At 37.8% G+C, this 17,753-nt stretch overlaps 2 protein-coding genes across 3 annotated transcripts in view; one reads left to right on the top strand and one right to left on the bottom strand.

Moving 5' to 3' along the window:
- The first annotated feature begins 3,789 nt into the window (after window positions 1-3,789).
- On the top strand, window positions 3,790-6,253 carry epcam (epithelial cell adhesion molecule). Its single transcript, XM_083540092.1, has 10 exons — window positions 3,790-3,836; window positions 4,013-4,084; window positions 4,437-4,538; window positions 4,632-4,890; window positions 5,003-5,068; window positions 5,169-5,232; window positions 5,322-5,420; window positions 5,489-5,686; window positions 5,810-5,854; window positions 5,946-6,253. The coding sequence occupies exons 2-10, from the start codon at window positions 4,027-4,029 to the stop codon at window positions 5,970-5,972; spliced, it is 918 nt and encodes a 305-aa protein (XP_083396218.1). The 5' UTR covers window positions 3,790-3,836; window positions 4,013-4,026; the 3' UTR covers window positions 5,973-6,253.
- plekhh2 (pleckstrin homology domain containing, family H (with MyTH4 domain) member 2) overlaps window positions 6,058-17,753 on the bottom strand; it is a 40,235-nt gene continuing 28,539 nt past the window's right edge. For both annotated transcript variants that reach the window (XM_083539863.1, XM_083539864.1), the window contains 16 exons: window positions 17,471-17,629; window positions 15,781-15,861; window positions 15,536-15,691; window positions 14,404-14,512; window positions 14,182-14,294; window positions 13,917-14,096; window positions 12,835-12,932; window positions 12,558-12,735; window positions 12,314-12,469; window positions 11,041-11,138; window positions 10,769-10,910; window positions 10,529-10,668; window positions 10,192-10,321; window positions 9,462-9,548; window positions 9,229-9,378; window positions 6,058-9,116 (listed from right to left, as the gene is read on the bottom strand). In XM_083539863.1, coding sequence (XP_083395989.1) covers window positions 8,931-9,116; window positions 9,229-9,378; window positions 9,462-9,548; window positions 10,192-10,321; window positions 10,529-10,668; window positions 10,769-10,910; window positions 11,041-11,138; window positions 12,314-12,469; window positions 12,558-12,735; window positions 12,835-12,932; window positions 13,917-14,096; window positions 14,182-14,294; window positions 14,404-14,512; window positions 15,536-15,691; window positions 15,781-15,861; window positions 17,471-17,629 — 2,163 coding nt within the window. In that variant the 3' untranslated portion in view covers window positions 6,058-8,930. The remainder of the gene's footprint in view (window positions 9,117-9,228; window positions 9,379-9,461; window positions 9,549-10,191; window positions 10,322-10,528; window positions 10,669-10,768; window positions 10,911-11,040; window positions 11,139-12,313; window positions 12,470-12,557; window positions 12,736-12,834; window positions 12,933-13,916; window positions 14,097-14,181; window positions 14,295-14,403; window positions 14,513-15,535; window positions 15,692-15,780; window positions 15,862-17,470; window positions 17,630-17,753) is intronic.

The following is a 17,753-nucleotide window of genomic DNA, read 5'->3' as shown; positions in this document are numbered from 1 at the left end:
GTGAGGGTGGTGCAGGACATGTATGAGGACAGTGTGACGGCAGTAAAGTGTGCAGTAGGTACGACAGACTGGTTCAGGGTGAAGGTTGGAATGCATCAAGGATCGGCCCTGAGCCCTTTCCTGTTTGCAGTGGTGATGGACAGGTTGACGGACGAGGTCAGACAGGAGTCTCCCTGGACTATGATGTTTGCAGATGATATTGTGATTTGTGGTGAGAGTAGAGAGCAGGTTAAGAAGAGCCTGAAGAGGTGGAGATATGCGCTGGAGAGAAGGGGAATGAAAGTCAGTACGAGTAAGACAGAGTACATGTGTGTGAATGAGAGGGAGGGCAGTGGAGTGATGCGGTTGCAGGGAGAAGAGGTGGAGAAGGTGGAGGAGTTCAGGTACCTGGGGTCAACAGTGCAAAGTAATGGAGAGTGTGTTAGGGAAGTAAAGAAAAGAGTGCAGGCAGGGTGGAGTGGGTGGAGAAGAGTGACCGGATTGATTTGTGATAGAAGAGTATCTGCAAGAATGAAAGGGAAAGTTTATAGGACTGTGGTGAGACCTGCGATGTTGTATGGATTAGAGACAGTGGCATTGAGTAAAAGACAGGAGGTGGAGCTGGAGGTAGCAGAGCTGAAGATGTTGAGGTTTTCGTTGGGAGTGACGAGGATGGACAAGATTGGAAATGAGTTTATTAGAGGGACAGCACATGTAGGATGTTTTGGTGACAAGGTGAGGGAGGCGAGATTGAGATGGTTTGGACATGTGCAGAGAAGGGACATGAATTATATTGGTAGAAAAATGCTGAAGATGGAGCCACCAGGTAGGAGGAAAAGAGGAAGGCCAAGGAGGAGGTTCATGGATGTGGTGAGGGAAGACATGCAGGTAGTTGGTGTAAAAGAGGCAGATATAGAGGACAGGGTGGTATGGAGACGGATGATCCGCTGTGGCGACCCCTAATGGGAGCAGCCGAAAGAAGAAGAAGAAGAAGAAGTCAGTCCTGAATTGTCAGTCCTTTCAACAACAAAAAGGACACCTGGACCATTAAATACTGCTATATTAAATGAAGTGGGAGCATTAAACAACCACTGAAGGTCAGAATTAACCATGGCTCTCATGACTTTGATGTCCCTAATGACCATAAAAATAAAATATTACAGTTTTGAAAATAGAAATAGGTTAACATGCTTAGTTGACAATGCAGCATTTCTTTAAAGGTTCATTTATTGACCATAATGTAAAAAAATAAAAATAGAACAATTCTTTATTTTAATAAATAATCTTTTGTTATTACTAAATCATAATAATTAAGTAAGTAACTTTCAATGTGTTGTACTAATCGTGACATTTGTAGGACTTTCACCTTTTCTTTTTAAGTTTAGAATTATTTTGTAATGGGACCTGAAATGTGAATTGTTTGGTGACCGGAATGGTTTATGAAGCTTTGTTGACTTTCTTACTTTGAGCAAGAGAAATCACCAACCAACATTATTAAAGTCATAATATTCCTTACTGCATTATTATTATTATTATTATTATTATTATTATTATTATTATTATTATTATTATTATTGTTTAAAAACAAGCAACACAATAAATATGGCTCTGATAAATCAATACCCTCACACATTTAACTAATGCTCATGAAATAAATCTGTCCTGAGAGTGTACACAGAGCACTTTTACATTTGAAAGGGCTCTGGCTACAGATGATGTGAAAACTCCTGATGTAATCAGACTTATCTGCGAGAAGACGTTTCCGTATGACTTTTTCTGTATAAAAGTAATTATTTACTTTAACTCAGCGGTATCTTTGTAGCTCTCTTTGCCTTGTCCTAAAGTAACTGAAGTATTTGTTCCACCATTGCTCTCGTGTTTAGAAACCACAGCCTAATATTATTTCTTAAACAATATTCGGTAGATAAACATGAGGCATATAAAAATGAGGTGATGTCAGGTTTCATGTTCTCAGTGCTGGATCTGAAAACTGATAGTGTGACGTCAGTTAGGGAAATTTACAATAATCACTCAAATATCCTGGGACTAAAAGTGATAAAACCTTTACTGTCATGATCTGAACTACAGTGGAAAAAATGGAGGACAATTTTAATTTCATAATTTAAATGTATATGCCTTATTGTAAGCTTATAGAACTTGTAGGCCTAGGTAACCATGTCGCCTGGGGCACCACCTCTTGTCGAAACTTGTCTATCCAGTTTGTATCTGGATTCCATGTTAGTCAGAGAGAAAATAATAGACCTTTATAGAAACCTAACTCTTACCATAAAATTTCTCACACATTCTCACACACAACTGGGCCTTTAATGATACTGGAGCATTCAACACTTTTCCTGATGTTTATGTAATCATTGAATAATCATGATACATAATCGAATATAATAAACTGAACAAGATGTTCTAAAGTACAAAAAAATAGAAAGCAGATGCCGGAAAATCATTTAAATATAGATCAAATGCATCTTTCATTTACTTACAACCATAACCACAAAGCACACACAACCCCCCCCCCCCCCCCACCACCAACACACACACACACACACACACACACACACACACACACACACACACACACACACACAAACACACTCACACACACACACACACACACACACACACACACACACACACACAATACCATTAGCTGAAGTTACCTAAATGGCTGATATGTGTACAGTATTAAAAACAAATCTTTAAGGTAAATCATTTCAACATTTTTTTTTATGGTAAAAAAAGATGTATGTATTTTCTTGTTAATCTGTTTAAGTGTTGAAAGGTGTGCTGGGCTAGCTAACAAGTCAACACTAGCTTTGATTACACAAATCATTAAAAAAAACAAGAACGCATTGGTTTTACATTTTCTTAAACCAATTAGAGATGTGTTTTTAGATGTTTTTTTGGTGGGGGGAGGGGGTATGTGTGTGTACGAGTGTGTGAAAAACGACTGATTTTAGAAAATCTTTTAATGGATCAGATTTTCTGATGCTGTTGCCTCGACAAAATAGAGTATGATTTGAAGAGATACAAATGCCTGCTTCTGAAGCCTGTTTACGGAATTATTTTTGGTATTATTGTAATGATTATTAGATATGATACATATCATATCAAGATATGGATATAAGGATGTCTTTTTTGTTGTTGTTGGAAAGGAAAGTATAAAAATAGAGAAAATGAATGAGGCTAATAAAGTTTCTGCACTTCATAGATACTGAAAAAAATGTTAACTTGTTGATTATAAATATATATATATATATATATATATATATATATATATATATATATATATATATATATATATATATATATATATAATTGTTTCGATCAGATGAAAATGTATTTCATAGTAACAAATGATCAGCTTTATTCAGGTACACTTTGAGGAAAAACCTTTTTATATCTGTATTTTATATCTGGGAACATAGAACATAAAAATATAAATAAATGTATGAAGTGCAGCAATGATTCAGTGTTTCATAGATACTAATATTTATATATAATCAAATATCAATCATTTTCTCCATCAGGTAAAGGAATATTTTATAGTAGGATGATCACTACGTAAAAAAAATGGGTTTTGTTCATATGAAACGAAAAAAATAACAACAATAATGAAAAATAAATAAATGCATGATGTGTGGGAATGAAGGAGAGTTTGAACGAAACTCAGGGACGATGAGGCCGAAACAGGAGTTGTGTGCCATATATGGTAACGAGGAAGTGATGTGAGCCTTTGAAGTGTCTCTCCGCCCACATTCTGACTCACCTGACGTCGATTTAGACCCACAGTATAATAGTGAGTGCAGGCAGGTAGCGTTAGTAACGTTCAGCCGCATCAGGTGAGGACCTACACAGTGCTCTGGTTAAAAACTTTATGCCTGAAAGGAATACTTTTTTTGGATTATAGTTGAATTTTATACTTGGATTTTTCAAGGAAACTAATCCAAAGGAAAGATTGTTCTTCGGTATGGCATTTGATACGGTTTTTGAGTAATCTTTTTTTCTTTCTTTCTAGAGCTCGCATCCATAATGAGGGATATAATTGTTCTGTGTCTTCTGGCGCTCATTGCTGGCGCTTCAGCACAATGTAAGTGTTTTTATGACTTGTTTTATGATCTGTTTTTATTACCTGCTTATCATGTGGATATAGATTATACTTCCAATAAACTAGATGTTAAAAGCCGATTAAAATTAGTTTGTTTTATCTCCTTACTCATTTTGTGAAATTGGTTTGTTGAAGTAGTAAAACGCTAAAGAAGCAGGTAGGCCCTGCAGGTAGGGGTGGTGGGGGAGGGGCGGGAGTTTCGCTGTCGCTGCACCTGATTTCAAGATGGCTCCTGCGACCTGCCACACCCGTGGCTTTTCAGCGCCTAGTATCTACCATAGGCGCGACCGTGTTCTCTGTGGTCACAAAATAAACCCTCTCAACCTTTTCTTAGGTACTTGCAAATCCATGAAATGGGCGAACTGTGAAGGACCTCCATGTACGTGCACTCTACTTGTTGGCAATGCCGTGAAGCAACCGATCAACTGTGATCTGCGTGAGTTAATCTTTATTTGAATGTCGGGGGGTGGGGGTTGTTAACGAATTGTTGTTTGGATTAGGTGACTAAATGTGCTGTGTTCTCTTGCAGTGATTCCCAAATGCTTCCTCATGAAGGCCGAGATGTACCGTGCGAGGAATAACCTCTCTACTAGGTCTTTTGGTGGGAAGCCAGTTGAGACCGCGTTTGTGGACAACGATGGGATCTATGATCCGGACTGTGAGAATGATGGCCGTTTCAAGGCTATCCAGTGTAACAACACTGAAACTTGCTGGTGTGTCAACAGCGCCGGTGTCCGCCGGACTGATAAAGCAGACAAGAACATGAAGTGCGAGCCAGTGGAGACCTAGTGAGTGTCCTCCTTCTAGAAGCACTTAAATGTTTGCCTGTGTGCTGTTTTGTTGGCATTTGTGTTTGTTCTTTATTGAAGTACGATTGCTAAAAACACGTCTTTCCTTTAGTTGGATCCGCCTTGAGCTGAAACACAAGGATCAACCTACCCCGCTTGATCTGACGCAACTGAGAACGTATGTGTTCTTGAAATTTCGGTTTTGTTTCGAAGAATACGTTTGAATTATTTCGTAGTAGTTTGACTGACTTTTCTCACCTTCCTTGTTTGTTCCAAAGTGGGATCGAAAACACCTTTTTAAGCCGTTATTCAATCAACAAATCTTTTGTCGATAAAGTTGAGGTAAGATTTATAGGTCACTTTCAGAAGTATTAATGTCCAGGTTAAAGGCTTTTGAGTAACTATATGATTTTGGTCTGTTTGTATTTCAGTATGATCCAGCTGCGCGTATGATTGTTGTCGATCTGAAGAAGCCTATGGGAGACCGTACTGTAGACCTGCCCCGCTTGTCTTACTACTTGGAGAAAGATGTAGGTTCTTTAGCCCCTTTTTAAAAAATAATTGTTGTGCTTTATATTAACTGTGCTTTTGTTTACAGGTGAAAATCTTGCCCCTTTTCAAAGAGCAAACTGGGTTTTCAGTCGGCGTCAACGGCAACCCGGTGGAAATGGAGAACATCCTGGTCTACTATGTAGATGAGAAGGCGCCTACTTTCACAATGTCCAAACTGACTGGCGGTGTGATTGCTGTGATTGTGGTTGTAATCTTTATTCTGCTCATTGGCCTCCTTATTCTGGTCAGTAAAACATGTTTTTTATTTTTTCTTGTGTATTTGTATGAATACTGCTTTTAGGTTTAGGTGTTTTAATTCTGTCAACACGTTTCTTTTAATCTTTTCCCCTCTTGTGACTTTCTGCAGTTTTTTGCCAAGAGGAAGGAGCAGGCCAAATACAGCAAGGCACAGGTATTTAAATTTGTTTTATTTTTTTTTTATAGTATCCTGACTTTGTGGTTAAAAACCCTCATTTGCTTAACTTTCCTGTTTTGCTTTACAGCCCAGAGAGATGGAGACCATGTCATAAAAGCTGCCAAGGCCTGCAACTGTTAGTCTTTAAACTCTGGCGTCCCTTGCACTCATCTGCTGTATAAATTTTTTTTGGGGGGGTGTTCATTTTCTGTGTAATGTTTTAAATAGTGCCTGTTACATGCTTTAAGATTTTATGGTTGAAGCTTCTCTTCTGATCAGGATGGAGAAATGTCTGCCTTGATTTGTCTGAATATAGCCATTTCTAGTTAAGATATTTGGTTTAAATAATACATGTACAGTTTAAGTGTCATTGTTTTTAATAAAAAGTTTGTCTTAGTTCTGTCTTCTATTGCATGTTTGGGGGGGGGCTCAAAGACTGCAGAGTTTAATGAGTAGACTGACATGCAAACTGTAGTGCTTTATAGGTGATTAGCTGCAGGGAAATGGTTTTCTTTTTTCTGGGGGGGGGGTTAGATGGTGTATATCTGGGTGTGATATGACTGTGCTATGGAAAAACCTTACAGGTTTTTTGGGGGATGGGTGAAGTTATGCATTCTTCCTTCACTGATTCCATAGATACTGTTTGCATTGAGCTTTATTTTTGCAAACAAATTTGATGCTACATGGTCTCTTCATAATCCCGTAGATTAAGTCTTATTTCAGACAAACATGTTTTAATCACCATCGATTGCAAAACTTGACCCAAGGCTTTGTGATGACTGACTGAAAACCAGCATTACAAGTTCTATTGAGTTCTCACATTTTAAAAACAAGCCCCCCCCCCTCTCTCTCTACCACGGACATGTAATTGGAAACCAGGGTGAGGGGGTCTATCATGCCCACACTTGCATACTGCTTGTGATTACAGCCCTGCAAATGGCACCAACTAAGGCAGATCATTTTATAGTTTGTTACATTAATCATGTCAAATATTTTAAATAGTTTTGGAATAATCTAGTCTTTGCTATTATTAATCAACAAGGGATGAATGTCCCAGAAAAATGCATTAGCTGGAGCCCTCAGTTTCGTTAAAAGCGTGCTCTGAATGCTCTTCCTGTTCGTTCAGTTGAGAAATGTGCTGAAGTGCCACACCTGTTCTCGTGAAGCAACCAACATATTTAAATCCTGTGGCTTACATCTGCAGTGAAAATTTGTCTCCAGATAAACAATGTTTAAAACATGTCTTTTCTTTACTTTATTACTTATTTAACTCAAAATGATTGAACCACATGGAAAAACCCCAGCTCAGATCTGAAGGTTAAAGTTTGAGATACTAACCCTCACTAGAATCAGGTTAGACCAGACCATCCAGGTTCAGGTGTGTTACAGTGGACTTGTCTTAATGTAAAACCAGGTTTCTCTTTGTGCCTTTCAGTGGATATATTTCATTTGAATAGCAAGTGTTTAACTTTTAACAGCAAATTCTTTGATGGCTAACTCTTTGGGTAAAAATTAACTTGTCCATATTTGACAATCTTGTTCTCAGTAGTCCTTTGAATCGAACCTAATGTCCATAGCTCTGAACAAACGTGATCAAAATCATGTGTAAATCCTGTTCTGTGTCACTGAATTAATTTCAGCATTCAAAACTTAATATAAAAATTAATGAAACGCATTGCTTTAATTCAACCCTACTTGCCGCAGCAGCTGTTTTATTTCATACAGTATATATTTGAAATAATCAAATAATGAATCATTAAAATGATACAGGTGTCAGTTAGCCAGCTTTTTTTTTTTTGTTTGTTTTTTTATGTATTTTTTTTTTTTTTTATTCTTTTCCACAACACAACCTGCATCGTAAAGTTTCAGGGGCCAGTTCAAACAGGTTTGGGTGGGTCAAGTTTCTACTCGTACCAGAAAAAGGGATGTCTCTCAGTGTATTTCCTTGGAAATGGGAGGGTAAATGTAACGAACCAATCCGTTGAGACGTAGGTGGGACGTTAGGTGTACAACAATGTTGCTGTTCAAGGTTACCTGAAACCTGAGTGGCTTATGGGAAATATCTGTTAGATTATCTCAGCAATCGTCATCGTTTTATATAATACAGAAAAACAATAGAATACTTTAAACGAATTTTACTTCGGTGTACAAAAAGAGGCATGTATTAGGAGACAAGACATAAGGCAACACCTCCATGTCTACCTATCTATCTATTTCTGGAACTATAACATCTTATTCCATTAAAGTTTACTCTAAATTACCAATATGTAAAAATATTTACATAGAAATCATACAATTTTTCCATGTCAAATTCCTCAAAAAATGTAAAGCCTTGGTTCATACTTTTATAAATACAGATATAAAAAGGAAGCTTATTCATGCTCTTTTTATAACATATTTATTTAAATGTGTATACATAAAGGAAATCAGCAACAGATTCCCATTTCTACAATAAATAGGTTCATAGTTAGAGTTGAAACATTATAGTCCCTTCATATCTACATGACACACACATGGCTTATAATCTCAGTGTACAATTGTGTCACTTTCTATTTTCTTTAAAATTTTCAGTAATGGGAAATGATCTACCCAGTCAGAAAAAAAAGGGAACCGCCCTGTTATATACCTGCTAACGCTTCTCATTCATAAAAACAAAAAAATCCTGATCAACCTCCACAGAGAGCTCTAATTATCCTTTTCCTATCTGTACGTGTTTGTACGGAAGAACATTTGGAAGACACTCCAGGATCAACTCCATTTAGTTGACAATGGAATGATTAGAATAACAAAAAATGTTGGTCAACATTTCTGTTTTCCTTGAAATTATACAATATTTAGTCCTGTTATTCACTTGTGCAATGCTGGTTAGGACATTTTGTCCAGAGCAGCTGAACCTACAGGAGACGTGCTAAGAAAAAAGTCTATTGTTCTAGGTTAACGAATTAATATCACAAAGAAAAGTAACACCAAAAATGCAAATCAGGTTCAAGTTCCTGTTCCCTAGGCCATGTGCAATCGACATTAAACAGGATCTAGGGGTTAGATTTTAGAGTGTGTACCAATGTAAGGCACATCAGAGCAGTTTGGTTCCTTTGCTGGGTTTTCCACGTGCCACCGCAGGAGGGGATTTAGATGTGTTTTGCTCTCCAGACTGACACTGGGCCAGAAGTAGAGCTGGGGCTGAGAGATGGTGCGCTGCTGACTTCTGTTGATGGGTGCTGTTGATGTAGCCAGCCATAAGGAGTGTCAGCTCTCGGATCTGAATGAACCCAGAAAGCACAGGAACATATGCAGGTTTAAACACGTACAAGCAGCTCACATAATGCAAAATTAGTAAAGAATGGAATTCCTACTCTGGTGTTTTTCTTTACCTTAAAAGCGCTCATGGCAAACAAATGCTTATCAGTAGGCTTTTCCTTGGCTGTGTTGCTTCCAGAGCGCTGAGTCACCACCAGCATGAAGTCCTGATGACAACCACCAAATTTTACAATGTTCTTATGTCGGAAGGAGACTAGAAGTTTCTAAACAGGTGAGAGAAAAAGAGAGAGGAATGACTTATTGATGAAAATCAACAGGAAATGTAAGACCGGTAATAGCCTCTCACCATGGATGTAAAGTCCAAGACGCTCAAACCATCCTCATGGACGGCTATCCGCACACGTGTACTTTGCAGTAAAGAGGGGGACTTGGGCTACAGGAAAGGAAATATAGGACATTCTATAACGATTATATATAATAATATATTTTTCTTTTCTTGCATATAGAGTGAGAAGAAATTAGTACTCAGACACCTTTGTTACTTTGTCATTTAGACTCTGTAAATTTGACTTCGCATTTCAAAATTTGATGAAAAGATAATATACACACACATCACGGAGCTCAAAGGTAATACACAGAGACACACTGCACAAGAAAAAAAGCCATTCAGTATAGAGTATGTAGTTGTGTGCAAAGGGAGTGTCTGCCAGTATTCAAAGCACAGATGCACCCGATTTGCATTTTGCTGTGTTAAATTTAGTTTGCTGCACTGTATGGACACCTAATAATTTCACTCATTATAATCTCACTTATCCATTCTTCTGGGAAGGAGTTTAGCTAGATGTAGGATTTGTGCTCAGTCAGCCAAAAACTGGGCAGACTCTGTACAGTGTGTGATAAGGTCTGGCATGTTCCAATTCATCTCAAAAGTGTTTAATGGAGTTCTTGCAAACCTTGAGCTCTGACCTCAGGAGTCAGACAGAGTGCGCTGTATTTAATGCAGTGGTTTTTATATAAAAGAGGATGTAAGGGTTTTTTTTGTCACTATGTTAATGAAGAAATAAAAAAGCACGCACTTCGGCTTCAAACAGTTTGGCTCCAAAAAAGGGCCACTTGCGGGCTACGGTTAGATAGATCCGCACGCACTCGGAGGTGCAGCGCCCCCTCAGCGACGCCCAGCGAGCCGAGATCCTCTCACTTAACTGCCTGGTAAAATAATATGTAGGAAATGGTTATTAGCATGAGTATTTAAACATGCATTTATGTATTACTTGACTTGAAATAGAAAATACCTGAAAATGTGCCCCAAATTAGTAAAAAACATCATTAAAGTACCCCAGATTACATGTTTCTTTTATGTGACTAAATCTCATTGCAGTTTTTGGGTACTGTGATGTGGTTAAATGTGTTTACCTTAGCTGCTCCTCTGAGCAGGTTCGTCTGTAGTGCTTGGGGTAGAAGCGCTCTAGGACCTGCTTAAGGGTTTGGGAAGATTTAGCTTGTCCAGAGCCAGAACTGACTGGGAATGGACGCTCAAAATCCCCATACTCCACCTGATGTAGATCAATGTTACAGTTCAACCATAATTTCCACTAAAAGATGACTAAATGCCACGTATATATATTCTTATTTATCACTTAATCTGAAACACACCTGAGCCAGCAGAGCAGACATTTCTAGAGCGAGCTCTTTGTTAACAGGGAAATGACCTGCTGCAATTTCCTCATTTGTCTGATAGGCCAAGAGCAGACGCTCTCTCTCAGTCTCACCTCTCAGCTGCTGAGAGAAGTACAGTCTGAAAAGAAAGTGAAAATATGTGTGCGGTAGAAGGACAGATACTGAGATGGGTGGAGAGTGATACAGAAAGTCTTCATGTTGTGATGTTCTACTGTTATCTCTTTGTTTGAGATGTGGGTTTCATCTACCTGTTTTTGTATGTCAGTTTCACAGTCCTGGTGTTCTCAGATTTGCCTGTGTGTGACTCCTTACAGGCCTGCTCCCATTTAGCTATAATATCACAAATCTGAAGAAAAGGATATAAATATAAGATTACAGAAATAAGCTTTCCACTAACATATAGTGCATTTTGATCATAAGTTTACTCATACATTTTTTAGGATGTGGACGTGTTCAGACTAGACAATAACATTCATTTTGGATCTGATTACAAGTGGAAAACATCAAATACAAGCATGAACATGTCAAGTGAAACCCTTACCATGGTAATCAAAACCCGAAAATCTTCCTCAATTTATTTATTGTATTTATTAGCACTATTATATAGTACAAATATATAATGATCCCAATATTGTGATTTTTGCCTAATGATTTATTATTACACCCAATCCTAGTATTGTACAGTTTAATATTAGGATTAGATGTTTGAATAAACCGGTGGGTAAAGAAAATCATAGGAAAGCATTTATCTATTATTTTTAAGGATCCACAGTATTATTCGATCTTCAACTACCCACATCTGAAAGTATTTTAAACCGCCTCAAGCACAAAATAATTTACATTTACTAAATTTTCTCTCTACATAAAGCAGAGCAGAGATTTTTTTTAAATGTATTTTTAATCTTTGCTTCCTCCCCTTTGAACTGAATGGTCAGTGATTGTGAATAGTTTGAACAGCTGTATTAGACATAGAATTAATCAAATTTATAGTGCAATTAAAATTCCATGTTTTCACTGTACTATATGTTTCACTGAAAATACATAGAAAACTCTTCTTTACTTACTAATGTTTTCTATTCATATATTTTAAAATAGGGGGACCATGGCTGTTTTTATTTTAATATAATATTGTTTTTTATAATCACATTGAGTTTTTAATCAAATAGATTCTTAGACCTTTATAGGTAAAGATTTGTGTGCCTCTGACATTGAGCATAATAATGTACACTATACTGTACTTCTAATAAACCTATTCCAGATTCATAGAATATGGCAGATAGAAAAAAAAATGTGAGTGCCATGTAAATACTTTTAAAATCTTTTATAACTAAATGTTGTACTACCTGCCTCTGTCAACAGTGCACAGGAGTGTGTCTACATTTATCACGGTGTTCAATCATAACTAGTCACTGGAGACACTTAAAAAAAAGGCAGACATAAAAGATTATCTAGTTCACCCAATATGGGCGTTAATCCCACTTCTGAATGAGGCCTATAAGTGAATTAGTAAAACCATCTGACCATCAGACTGCCCTGTAGATAGTGTTCAATGTTTTGCCCAGTAGGGTCGTCTGAGTATAGGCTAAAACCAGACTGGCCCAACTTCCTCATGCCTGTCTCCTGGTTTAGACGGCTCTGGAACTCCTCTACTGTGGTGGAGGCATCGAAACCAACGACCTACCAATCAAAGACATTTAATTAGACACAGGTAAAAAAATCTGACATTTTTCCACCATTTATTGATTGTATTTCCCTTCTTGTAGACCTGATAAGTGTTGTTGAGAAAGTGCACGGGCACACTGAATGGCAGCGAGTGGTGATAAGGATTCCTCAGTAAGATGGACAGTATCTCCATACGTGAGGGCCGAGCCTGACGCTCACCCTTCTGTTGGGTTCTTTCCATGGAACGCTGGCAGTAGATAGCATACTTCCCCACCTCTGTCCTACAGTCATAGAGGTAGGCAATAAGTTTTTTTTTTACTTTTAATGTTTACACATCAGAAATCGTTTGTGGGTGTGTGCGTGTGTGGGTGTGTACACACCTGGGGTCAGCATGCTTTTTGAGATGGACTTGGAGAAGCCATAGAATGGGATGCAGTGGCAGGAAGAGTCCCACACACAATGACAGAAACTGCCAGCCCTGTGTTAAACATGTACATGATAACAAAACCAGGCTGTAACCTGCACTGAGAGTCAATACAAAACACTTCCCCTAGTGGATGTATCTTATATTGAAGCGCTTTCTATATATGAGAAGAACCTGTAAACAAAGCACCTGTCTCCTCCCAGCTGAGTCACTACTACAAAATCAGATTTGAAACAACTATGAGTCATCAAAAAGGAAGCAAAAACAGGCAAATGTGACTCAATTAAACTGCTATTCAACCAGGAAATCATTTTAATCACATAAAAAATTTATATTACAAATATATACATTTTTAATTTGAAGGAAATGGTTGCCTGTTGTTTGTTGTTGCTGTTTTTTTTTTTTTATTATTATAATTTTATAATATGAATAAAACCACTAACAATTATTTAAGTATAAGTAATAAACCTCCACACCAGTTCGTACTCGATCGTTCCGCTTAAAGACACTGGTAAACTGAACATGTGTTTTGACAACACACCGATAAAAACATAGGGGAGATTATTCAGAAATCCAGTGTGTTGGTGTTTGGGCATGTTGGACTTAAAGTAAAAGATGGCTGATAACGAAGATAAAGCAGCCCTTGAAAGAGAGTGGGAAAATACCATTGTGGCTTTTCACAAAATGGTGGCATGCCTGAAGGTGGAACATGTTCATAAACAGCAAAATATGCAAGTGGGAACGTCTAGTGCATGCTAGTAGTTCTGTAGGCATACATTATTAATGTACTCAAACACTACCTGGAAGTTCCTCTTCAAATAAGGGCTGGTTATTAATTTGAATACACCTTTGACACACCTTTTGAAAGCTATGTATGTAAATATAATATGAGTAGACGAAACATTCATATGTGCAGTCAAAAACTTGACTTTTTATCATAAATGCCAAAGAGCTCGAATGATCTTAGTTTGGCCCCCAGAGATTATTTTGATTATTATTTTTGATTACCTGTAATTCGATATAAGTGCTACTTCTCACCTGCAGTTGGCCTGGCTGGCCATGAGGCTGCCTCCTGCGTGTTTGTTTGATGAGCTGGCAGTAGATCTCGTTCTGCAGCTCCGAGTGCGTGAGACACACCTGCAGGGCACACTGTGCCAGGGTCACGTGGTAGTCGATGGCAGGAGTGTCTATGGCTACGTTAATAAAGAGCTGACATGTCTGCAGTACAGGGATGGTGTTGGTGTAACACGTTAGACAAAGTTAATCTAAAAAAACAAACACAACACATAGAAGTGCTTATGACCTTAAAAAGCTTGATGGCTTCTGTCTGTAAGGCCTGTGAGGGTAGAGTGGTGAGAGGGGTGGTTAGGGCTTCCTTGCTGAAGCACAACATGGGATGCCTCCACACTTGAGATCCTGAGGAAGAAAATAAAACCTGAGCAACAATTAGGCTGTCTGACTTTTTTCTACAAACATACATACACAAACAGTCAACTGGTTATATAGGATAATTTAAACCGTGTACCTGAGTCGCCGTTAACATTGAGCAATTTGTCAACCTGCTGCTCAAACTCAGTTCCCACCTGTCCATTGTTGGTGCCTGCTGCCACAGACAAGTGGTACAGCCATGCTGCCTGCAGTATAAAAAATTGCTAGTTATCTTCTTTGGAAAACCAGCTGTTGCCTGCAGGATGAATTGCAATTACAATAAAAAACACTGCCAAGTCATCATCTTCCCCGAGGCCAACCCAGAGCTTCATCGCTAACAATGGGGCTCATTACAGAGACATAATTGTTATCAGTAATGTGAATCCTTAAAACTTACAATACTATTGCACAGTAAAATTGTAAATGACTCACATGCATATATAAACAAATGTGTTGCCCAAAAATAACTCTTAAAAGCCAAAGCGTTGTTCATGTTCATAGCATTGAAAATATCACGTAATTCAAGTACATATAGTATATACCATATTTTCCGGATTATAAGCCGCTACTTTTTCCCCACACTTTGAACCCTGCGGCTTAAACAATGAAGCGGCTAATATATAAATTTTTCCTGGGTTTTTAACAGTTTTACAAATTGCAGAACGGGTTCAGGTGAACCAATGAAACTCTTTATATTAAATCAGATGCGCTCCCATTGAATAAATATGGATGAGGTTCCTCTGAGGTTTGACCTGCCTTTCACTCGGACTGTCTACAGGTAATGCGAATCATTCGTCACGCTGAAAACAACCGGGCATGAAAAAACACACTTCACCTGTGTCCTGAGCTGCACGGCATCGGGAGAAAAGCTTCACCAAGGGTGATTTTTAAACACGCGACGATGCCAAAAGAAAAACTCCCAAGAGAAATAGTTGTGAAAGGCCGTGAACGATGACTATTTTGGTAGGCTACTGTTTAGATACAAGCCGTGTAACAGACACTGTCTTTTGTTAAAGCCTGTGTAAAGTTAATTAGTTTTAATGTAGACACCTGCGGCTTATAGACAGGTGCGGCTTATTTATGTTGAAAATAAAAATCTTTGTCAAATTCAGTGGGTGCGGCTTATATTTGGGTGCGCTTAATAGTCCGGAAATTACGGTAATAAAATTTGGCTGATATGAAAAACTAGAGATTTCTATTATCATCTAAGTAATACCTCCTGCGCTTACCTTCTCGTGTGAGAAATCTACATGCAGGTAAGTGGGGCTCTGGTTCTGGGTCTGAATGGAGATGGTGAACTGAGCAGACTGTCCACTTTTACTGTCCTCATCAGAGTTCACTTCTTCGATGTGTGCCCCTGCTAGCCTGATCTGGCCTAGGGGAAACTGAGGGAAATAACGCATGACACGCACGAGTACATCCACACACACATTCACAAAGTGCAGCAGGTGTCATGAGATTGACTGTACTATACCTTGTCCTCTTGGCATCTGAAGTAGTACAATGTCTTTCCAATAAGCGCACACCACACACGCTTGGAATAATCATGCTTCTTCTGAAAGAGACAAACATGTACAGAGGAGCCAACATTGTTAAAAAGAAAATTCAAGTAGGCAAAGAGAAAACCCACATTTAAGCAGTAGTGTAAAGTATTTACTTTGTTTCTTTACTTAACTAAAGTATCAAAGATATAGGTATTTAAACTACATACTATGATACTACTGTTATGATTCAATAGATGTATATTTTTACTTGGACAATACTTTTAATGGACAATGAACGTTACTAATTACATTTTGCACCTCTGTTGAAGATGTCATTAAGGCTCAACACTCCCCTACCCACGTCTGCTGACTTTTTAGCATCGCTGGCTTCATTTTCCGTTTAAAAAAAGAGCTTGAATAAAGTCCTAACACTTTGAGAACCAGCTTGTGAAAAAGTTGAATAAAAGTTTTGCCCTTCTCTGAGATTAAGAGCTGAAATTATTTACTTTCATTTTATTTGTCCATTGAATACTACTGGTGCTTCTACTTTGTCTTTCTTTTGACCTTTGAGCTTTGTATCATTCTGGCATGTTGAAGAAGCTGTTGTGTTGATTTTGGTTAATGCATTGTCGAAGTGTACAATTTGATTTGTATTTTTTGGAAAGAAAACCTCAAAAAATCAACTGTTTAGCTTTTCACTAACGTGTTTTGGTGTTGAGGACTAGTCCATCTTTGGGTCTACGTTCAATATGAGTCAAATACTGAAGTAGTTTTCAAATCAGATACGTTAAGACTTTTACTCAAGTCATATTGGAAAAAGTGATGAACTTTTAATGGAGTCAGTTATGCAGCAAGGTATCTGTTCTTTTACTTAAGTATGATTTTTAGTTATACACCTTTACAAAAAATCTTTTCAGTTATTAGATGTAAAAGCTGATCATTTACTGGACTCAGATGTGTTTGGATCAATACACAACCTGCAAAGAGTTTATTTGACTTTAAACAATGCGACACACTGACAAACTGTATTCGTTTTATTCATCATTCGATCATTTTACTCCTTACGAGTAATATACTGAAAATACTTATCAGAGGAAACAGTGCGTAAGCTAGCACTATCATTACATTTCATCAGTTTGATTAAAGTGACACTCTGGTTGTAAAACGAAAACAATCTATAGTATGTATATGGAATTTGTGCAATTTCTCCCCTGCCCTACTTACTGTGCATGTAAAAAAATGCTAAATGCTAACTGGGAGGTGTAACACGAAGCTAAATGTATACGATGAAACAACATATACAAGTATATATATTTCTGTCTTGTACACTTAACAGTAAATGCACTGTTTCAGTATTCTATCCCATGTGTTGATGCGATCTGCACTGTACTTTACAGACTAGCATTTTTTTTATTCCTGAGTACCTGAGATATAATATGGATACCTCTTGACGAATCTGCATTACATATATAACCTTAAATACTTGGGTTATAAATGGACGTATTTCTTATCAGCAATTTACTCCTTTTTTCTTTTGGATTAATTAATTTCTGTTTCTGATACATGAGAGATTGACCAAATCTCAAATGTTAACAATTTATCATGTGGCCACTGCAAATGACATATGCTGCTTGCTTTAGAGAATTGGTGAAACATGGACAAGGTCAGAAATTGCAAAACCTTAGTCAGATGTCCTTTCATGGTTGGGCGAATATTGGGTTGGGTGAACAGAGGACTGGCTGCTTTGACTTTCTGCACACACTGCAGGACCGTCAGCCACTCCTCTAGCAGGTTAGGGGAATCCGCTTTTAGATTAAATGCATGTTTTCCTGTCACCACCTGAGGACAAGAACATTATTACAAGAACAAGCTATTTATTGAGACAAGTAAACACTCACAGAAACTAGGCTAATCTCTGATTAATAGCACATCTATATATTAATTCATGTTATTCAGCATATAT

The sequence above is a fragment of the Silurus aristotelis genome (genome assembly GCF_946808225.1).
Source record: "Silurus aristotelis genome assembly, chromosome: 4".
In the NCBI taxonomy this organism is placed as follows: Eukaryota; Metazoa; Chordata; class Actinopteri; order Siluriformes; family Siluridae; genus Silurus; species Silurus aristotelis.
The sequence above is the reverse complement of the archived record's forward strand: the minus strand, read 5'-3'. Positions and strand labels throughout refer to the sequence as shown.

Coding starts and splice junctions, on each gene's coding strand:
- epcam (XM_083540092.1), top strand. CDS start 4,027: ATGAGGGATATAATTGTTCTGTGTCTTCTGGCGCTCATTGCTGGCGCT. Junction 5,069..5,168: donor GATCTGACGCAACTGAGAAC/GTATGTGTTCTT, acceptor TTTGTTCCAAAG/TGGGATCGAAAACACCTTTT. Junction 5,687..5,809: donor TCATTGGCCTCCTTATTCTG/GTCAGTAAAACA, acceptor GACTTTCTGCAG/TTTTTTGCCAAGAGGAAGGA.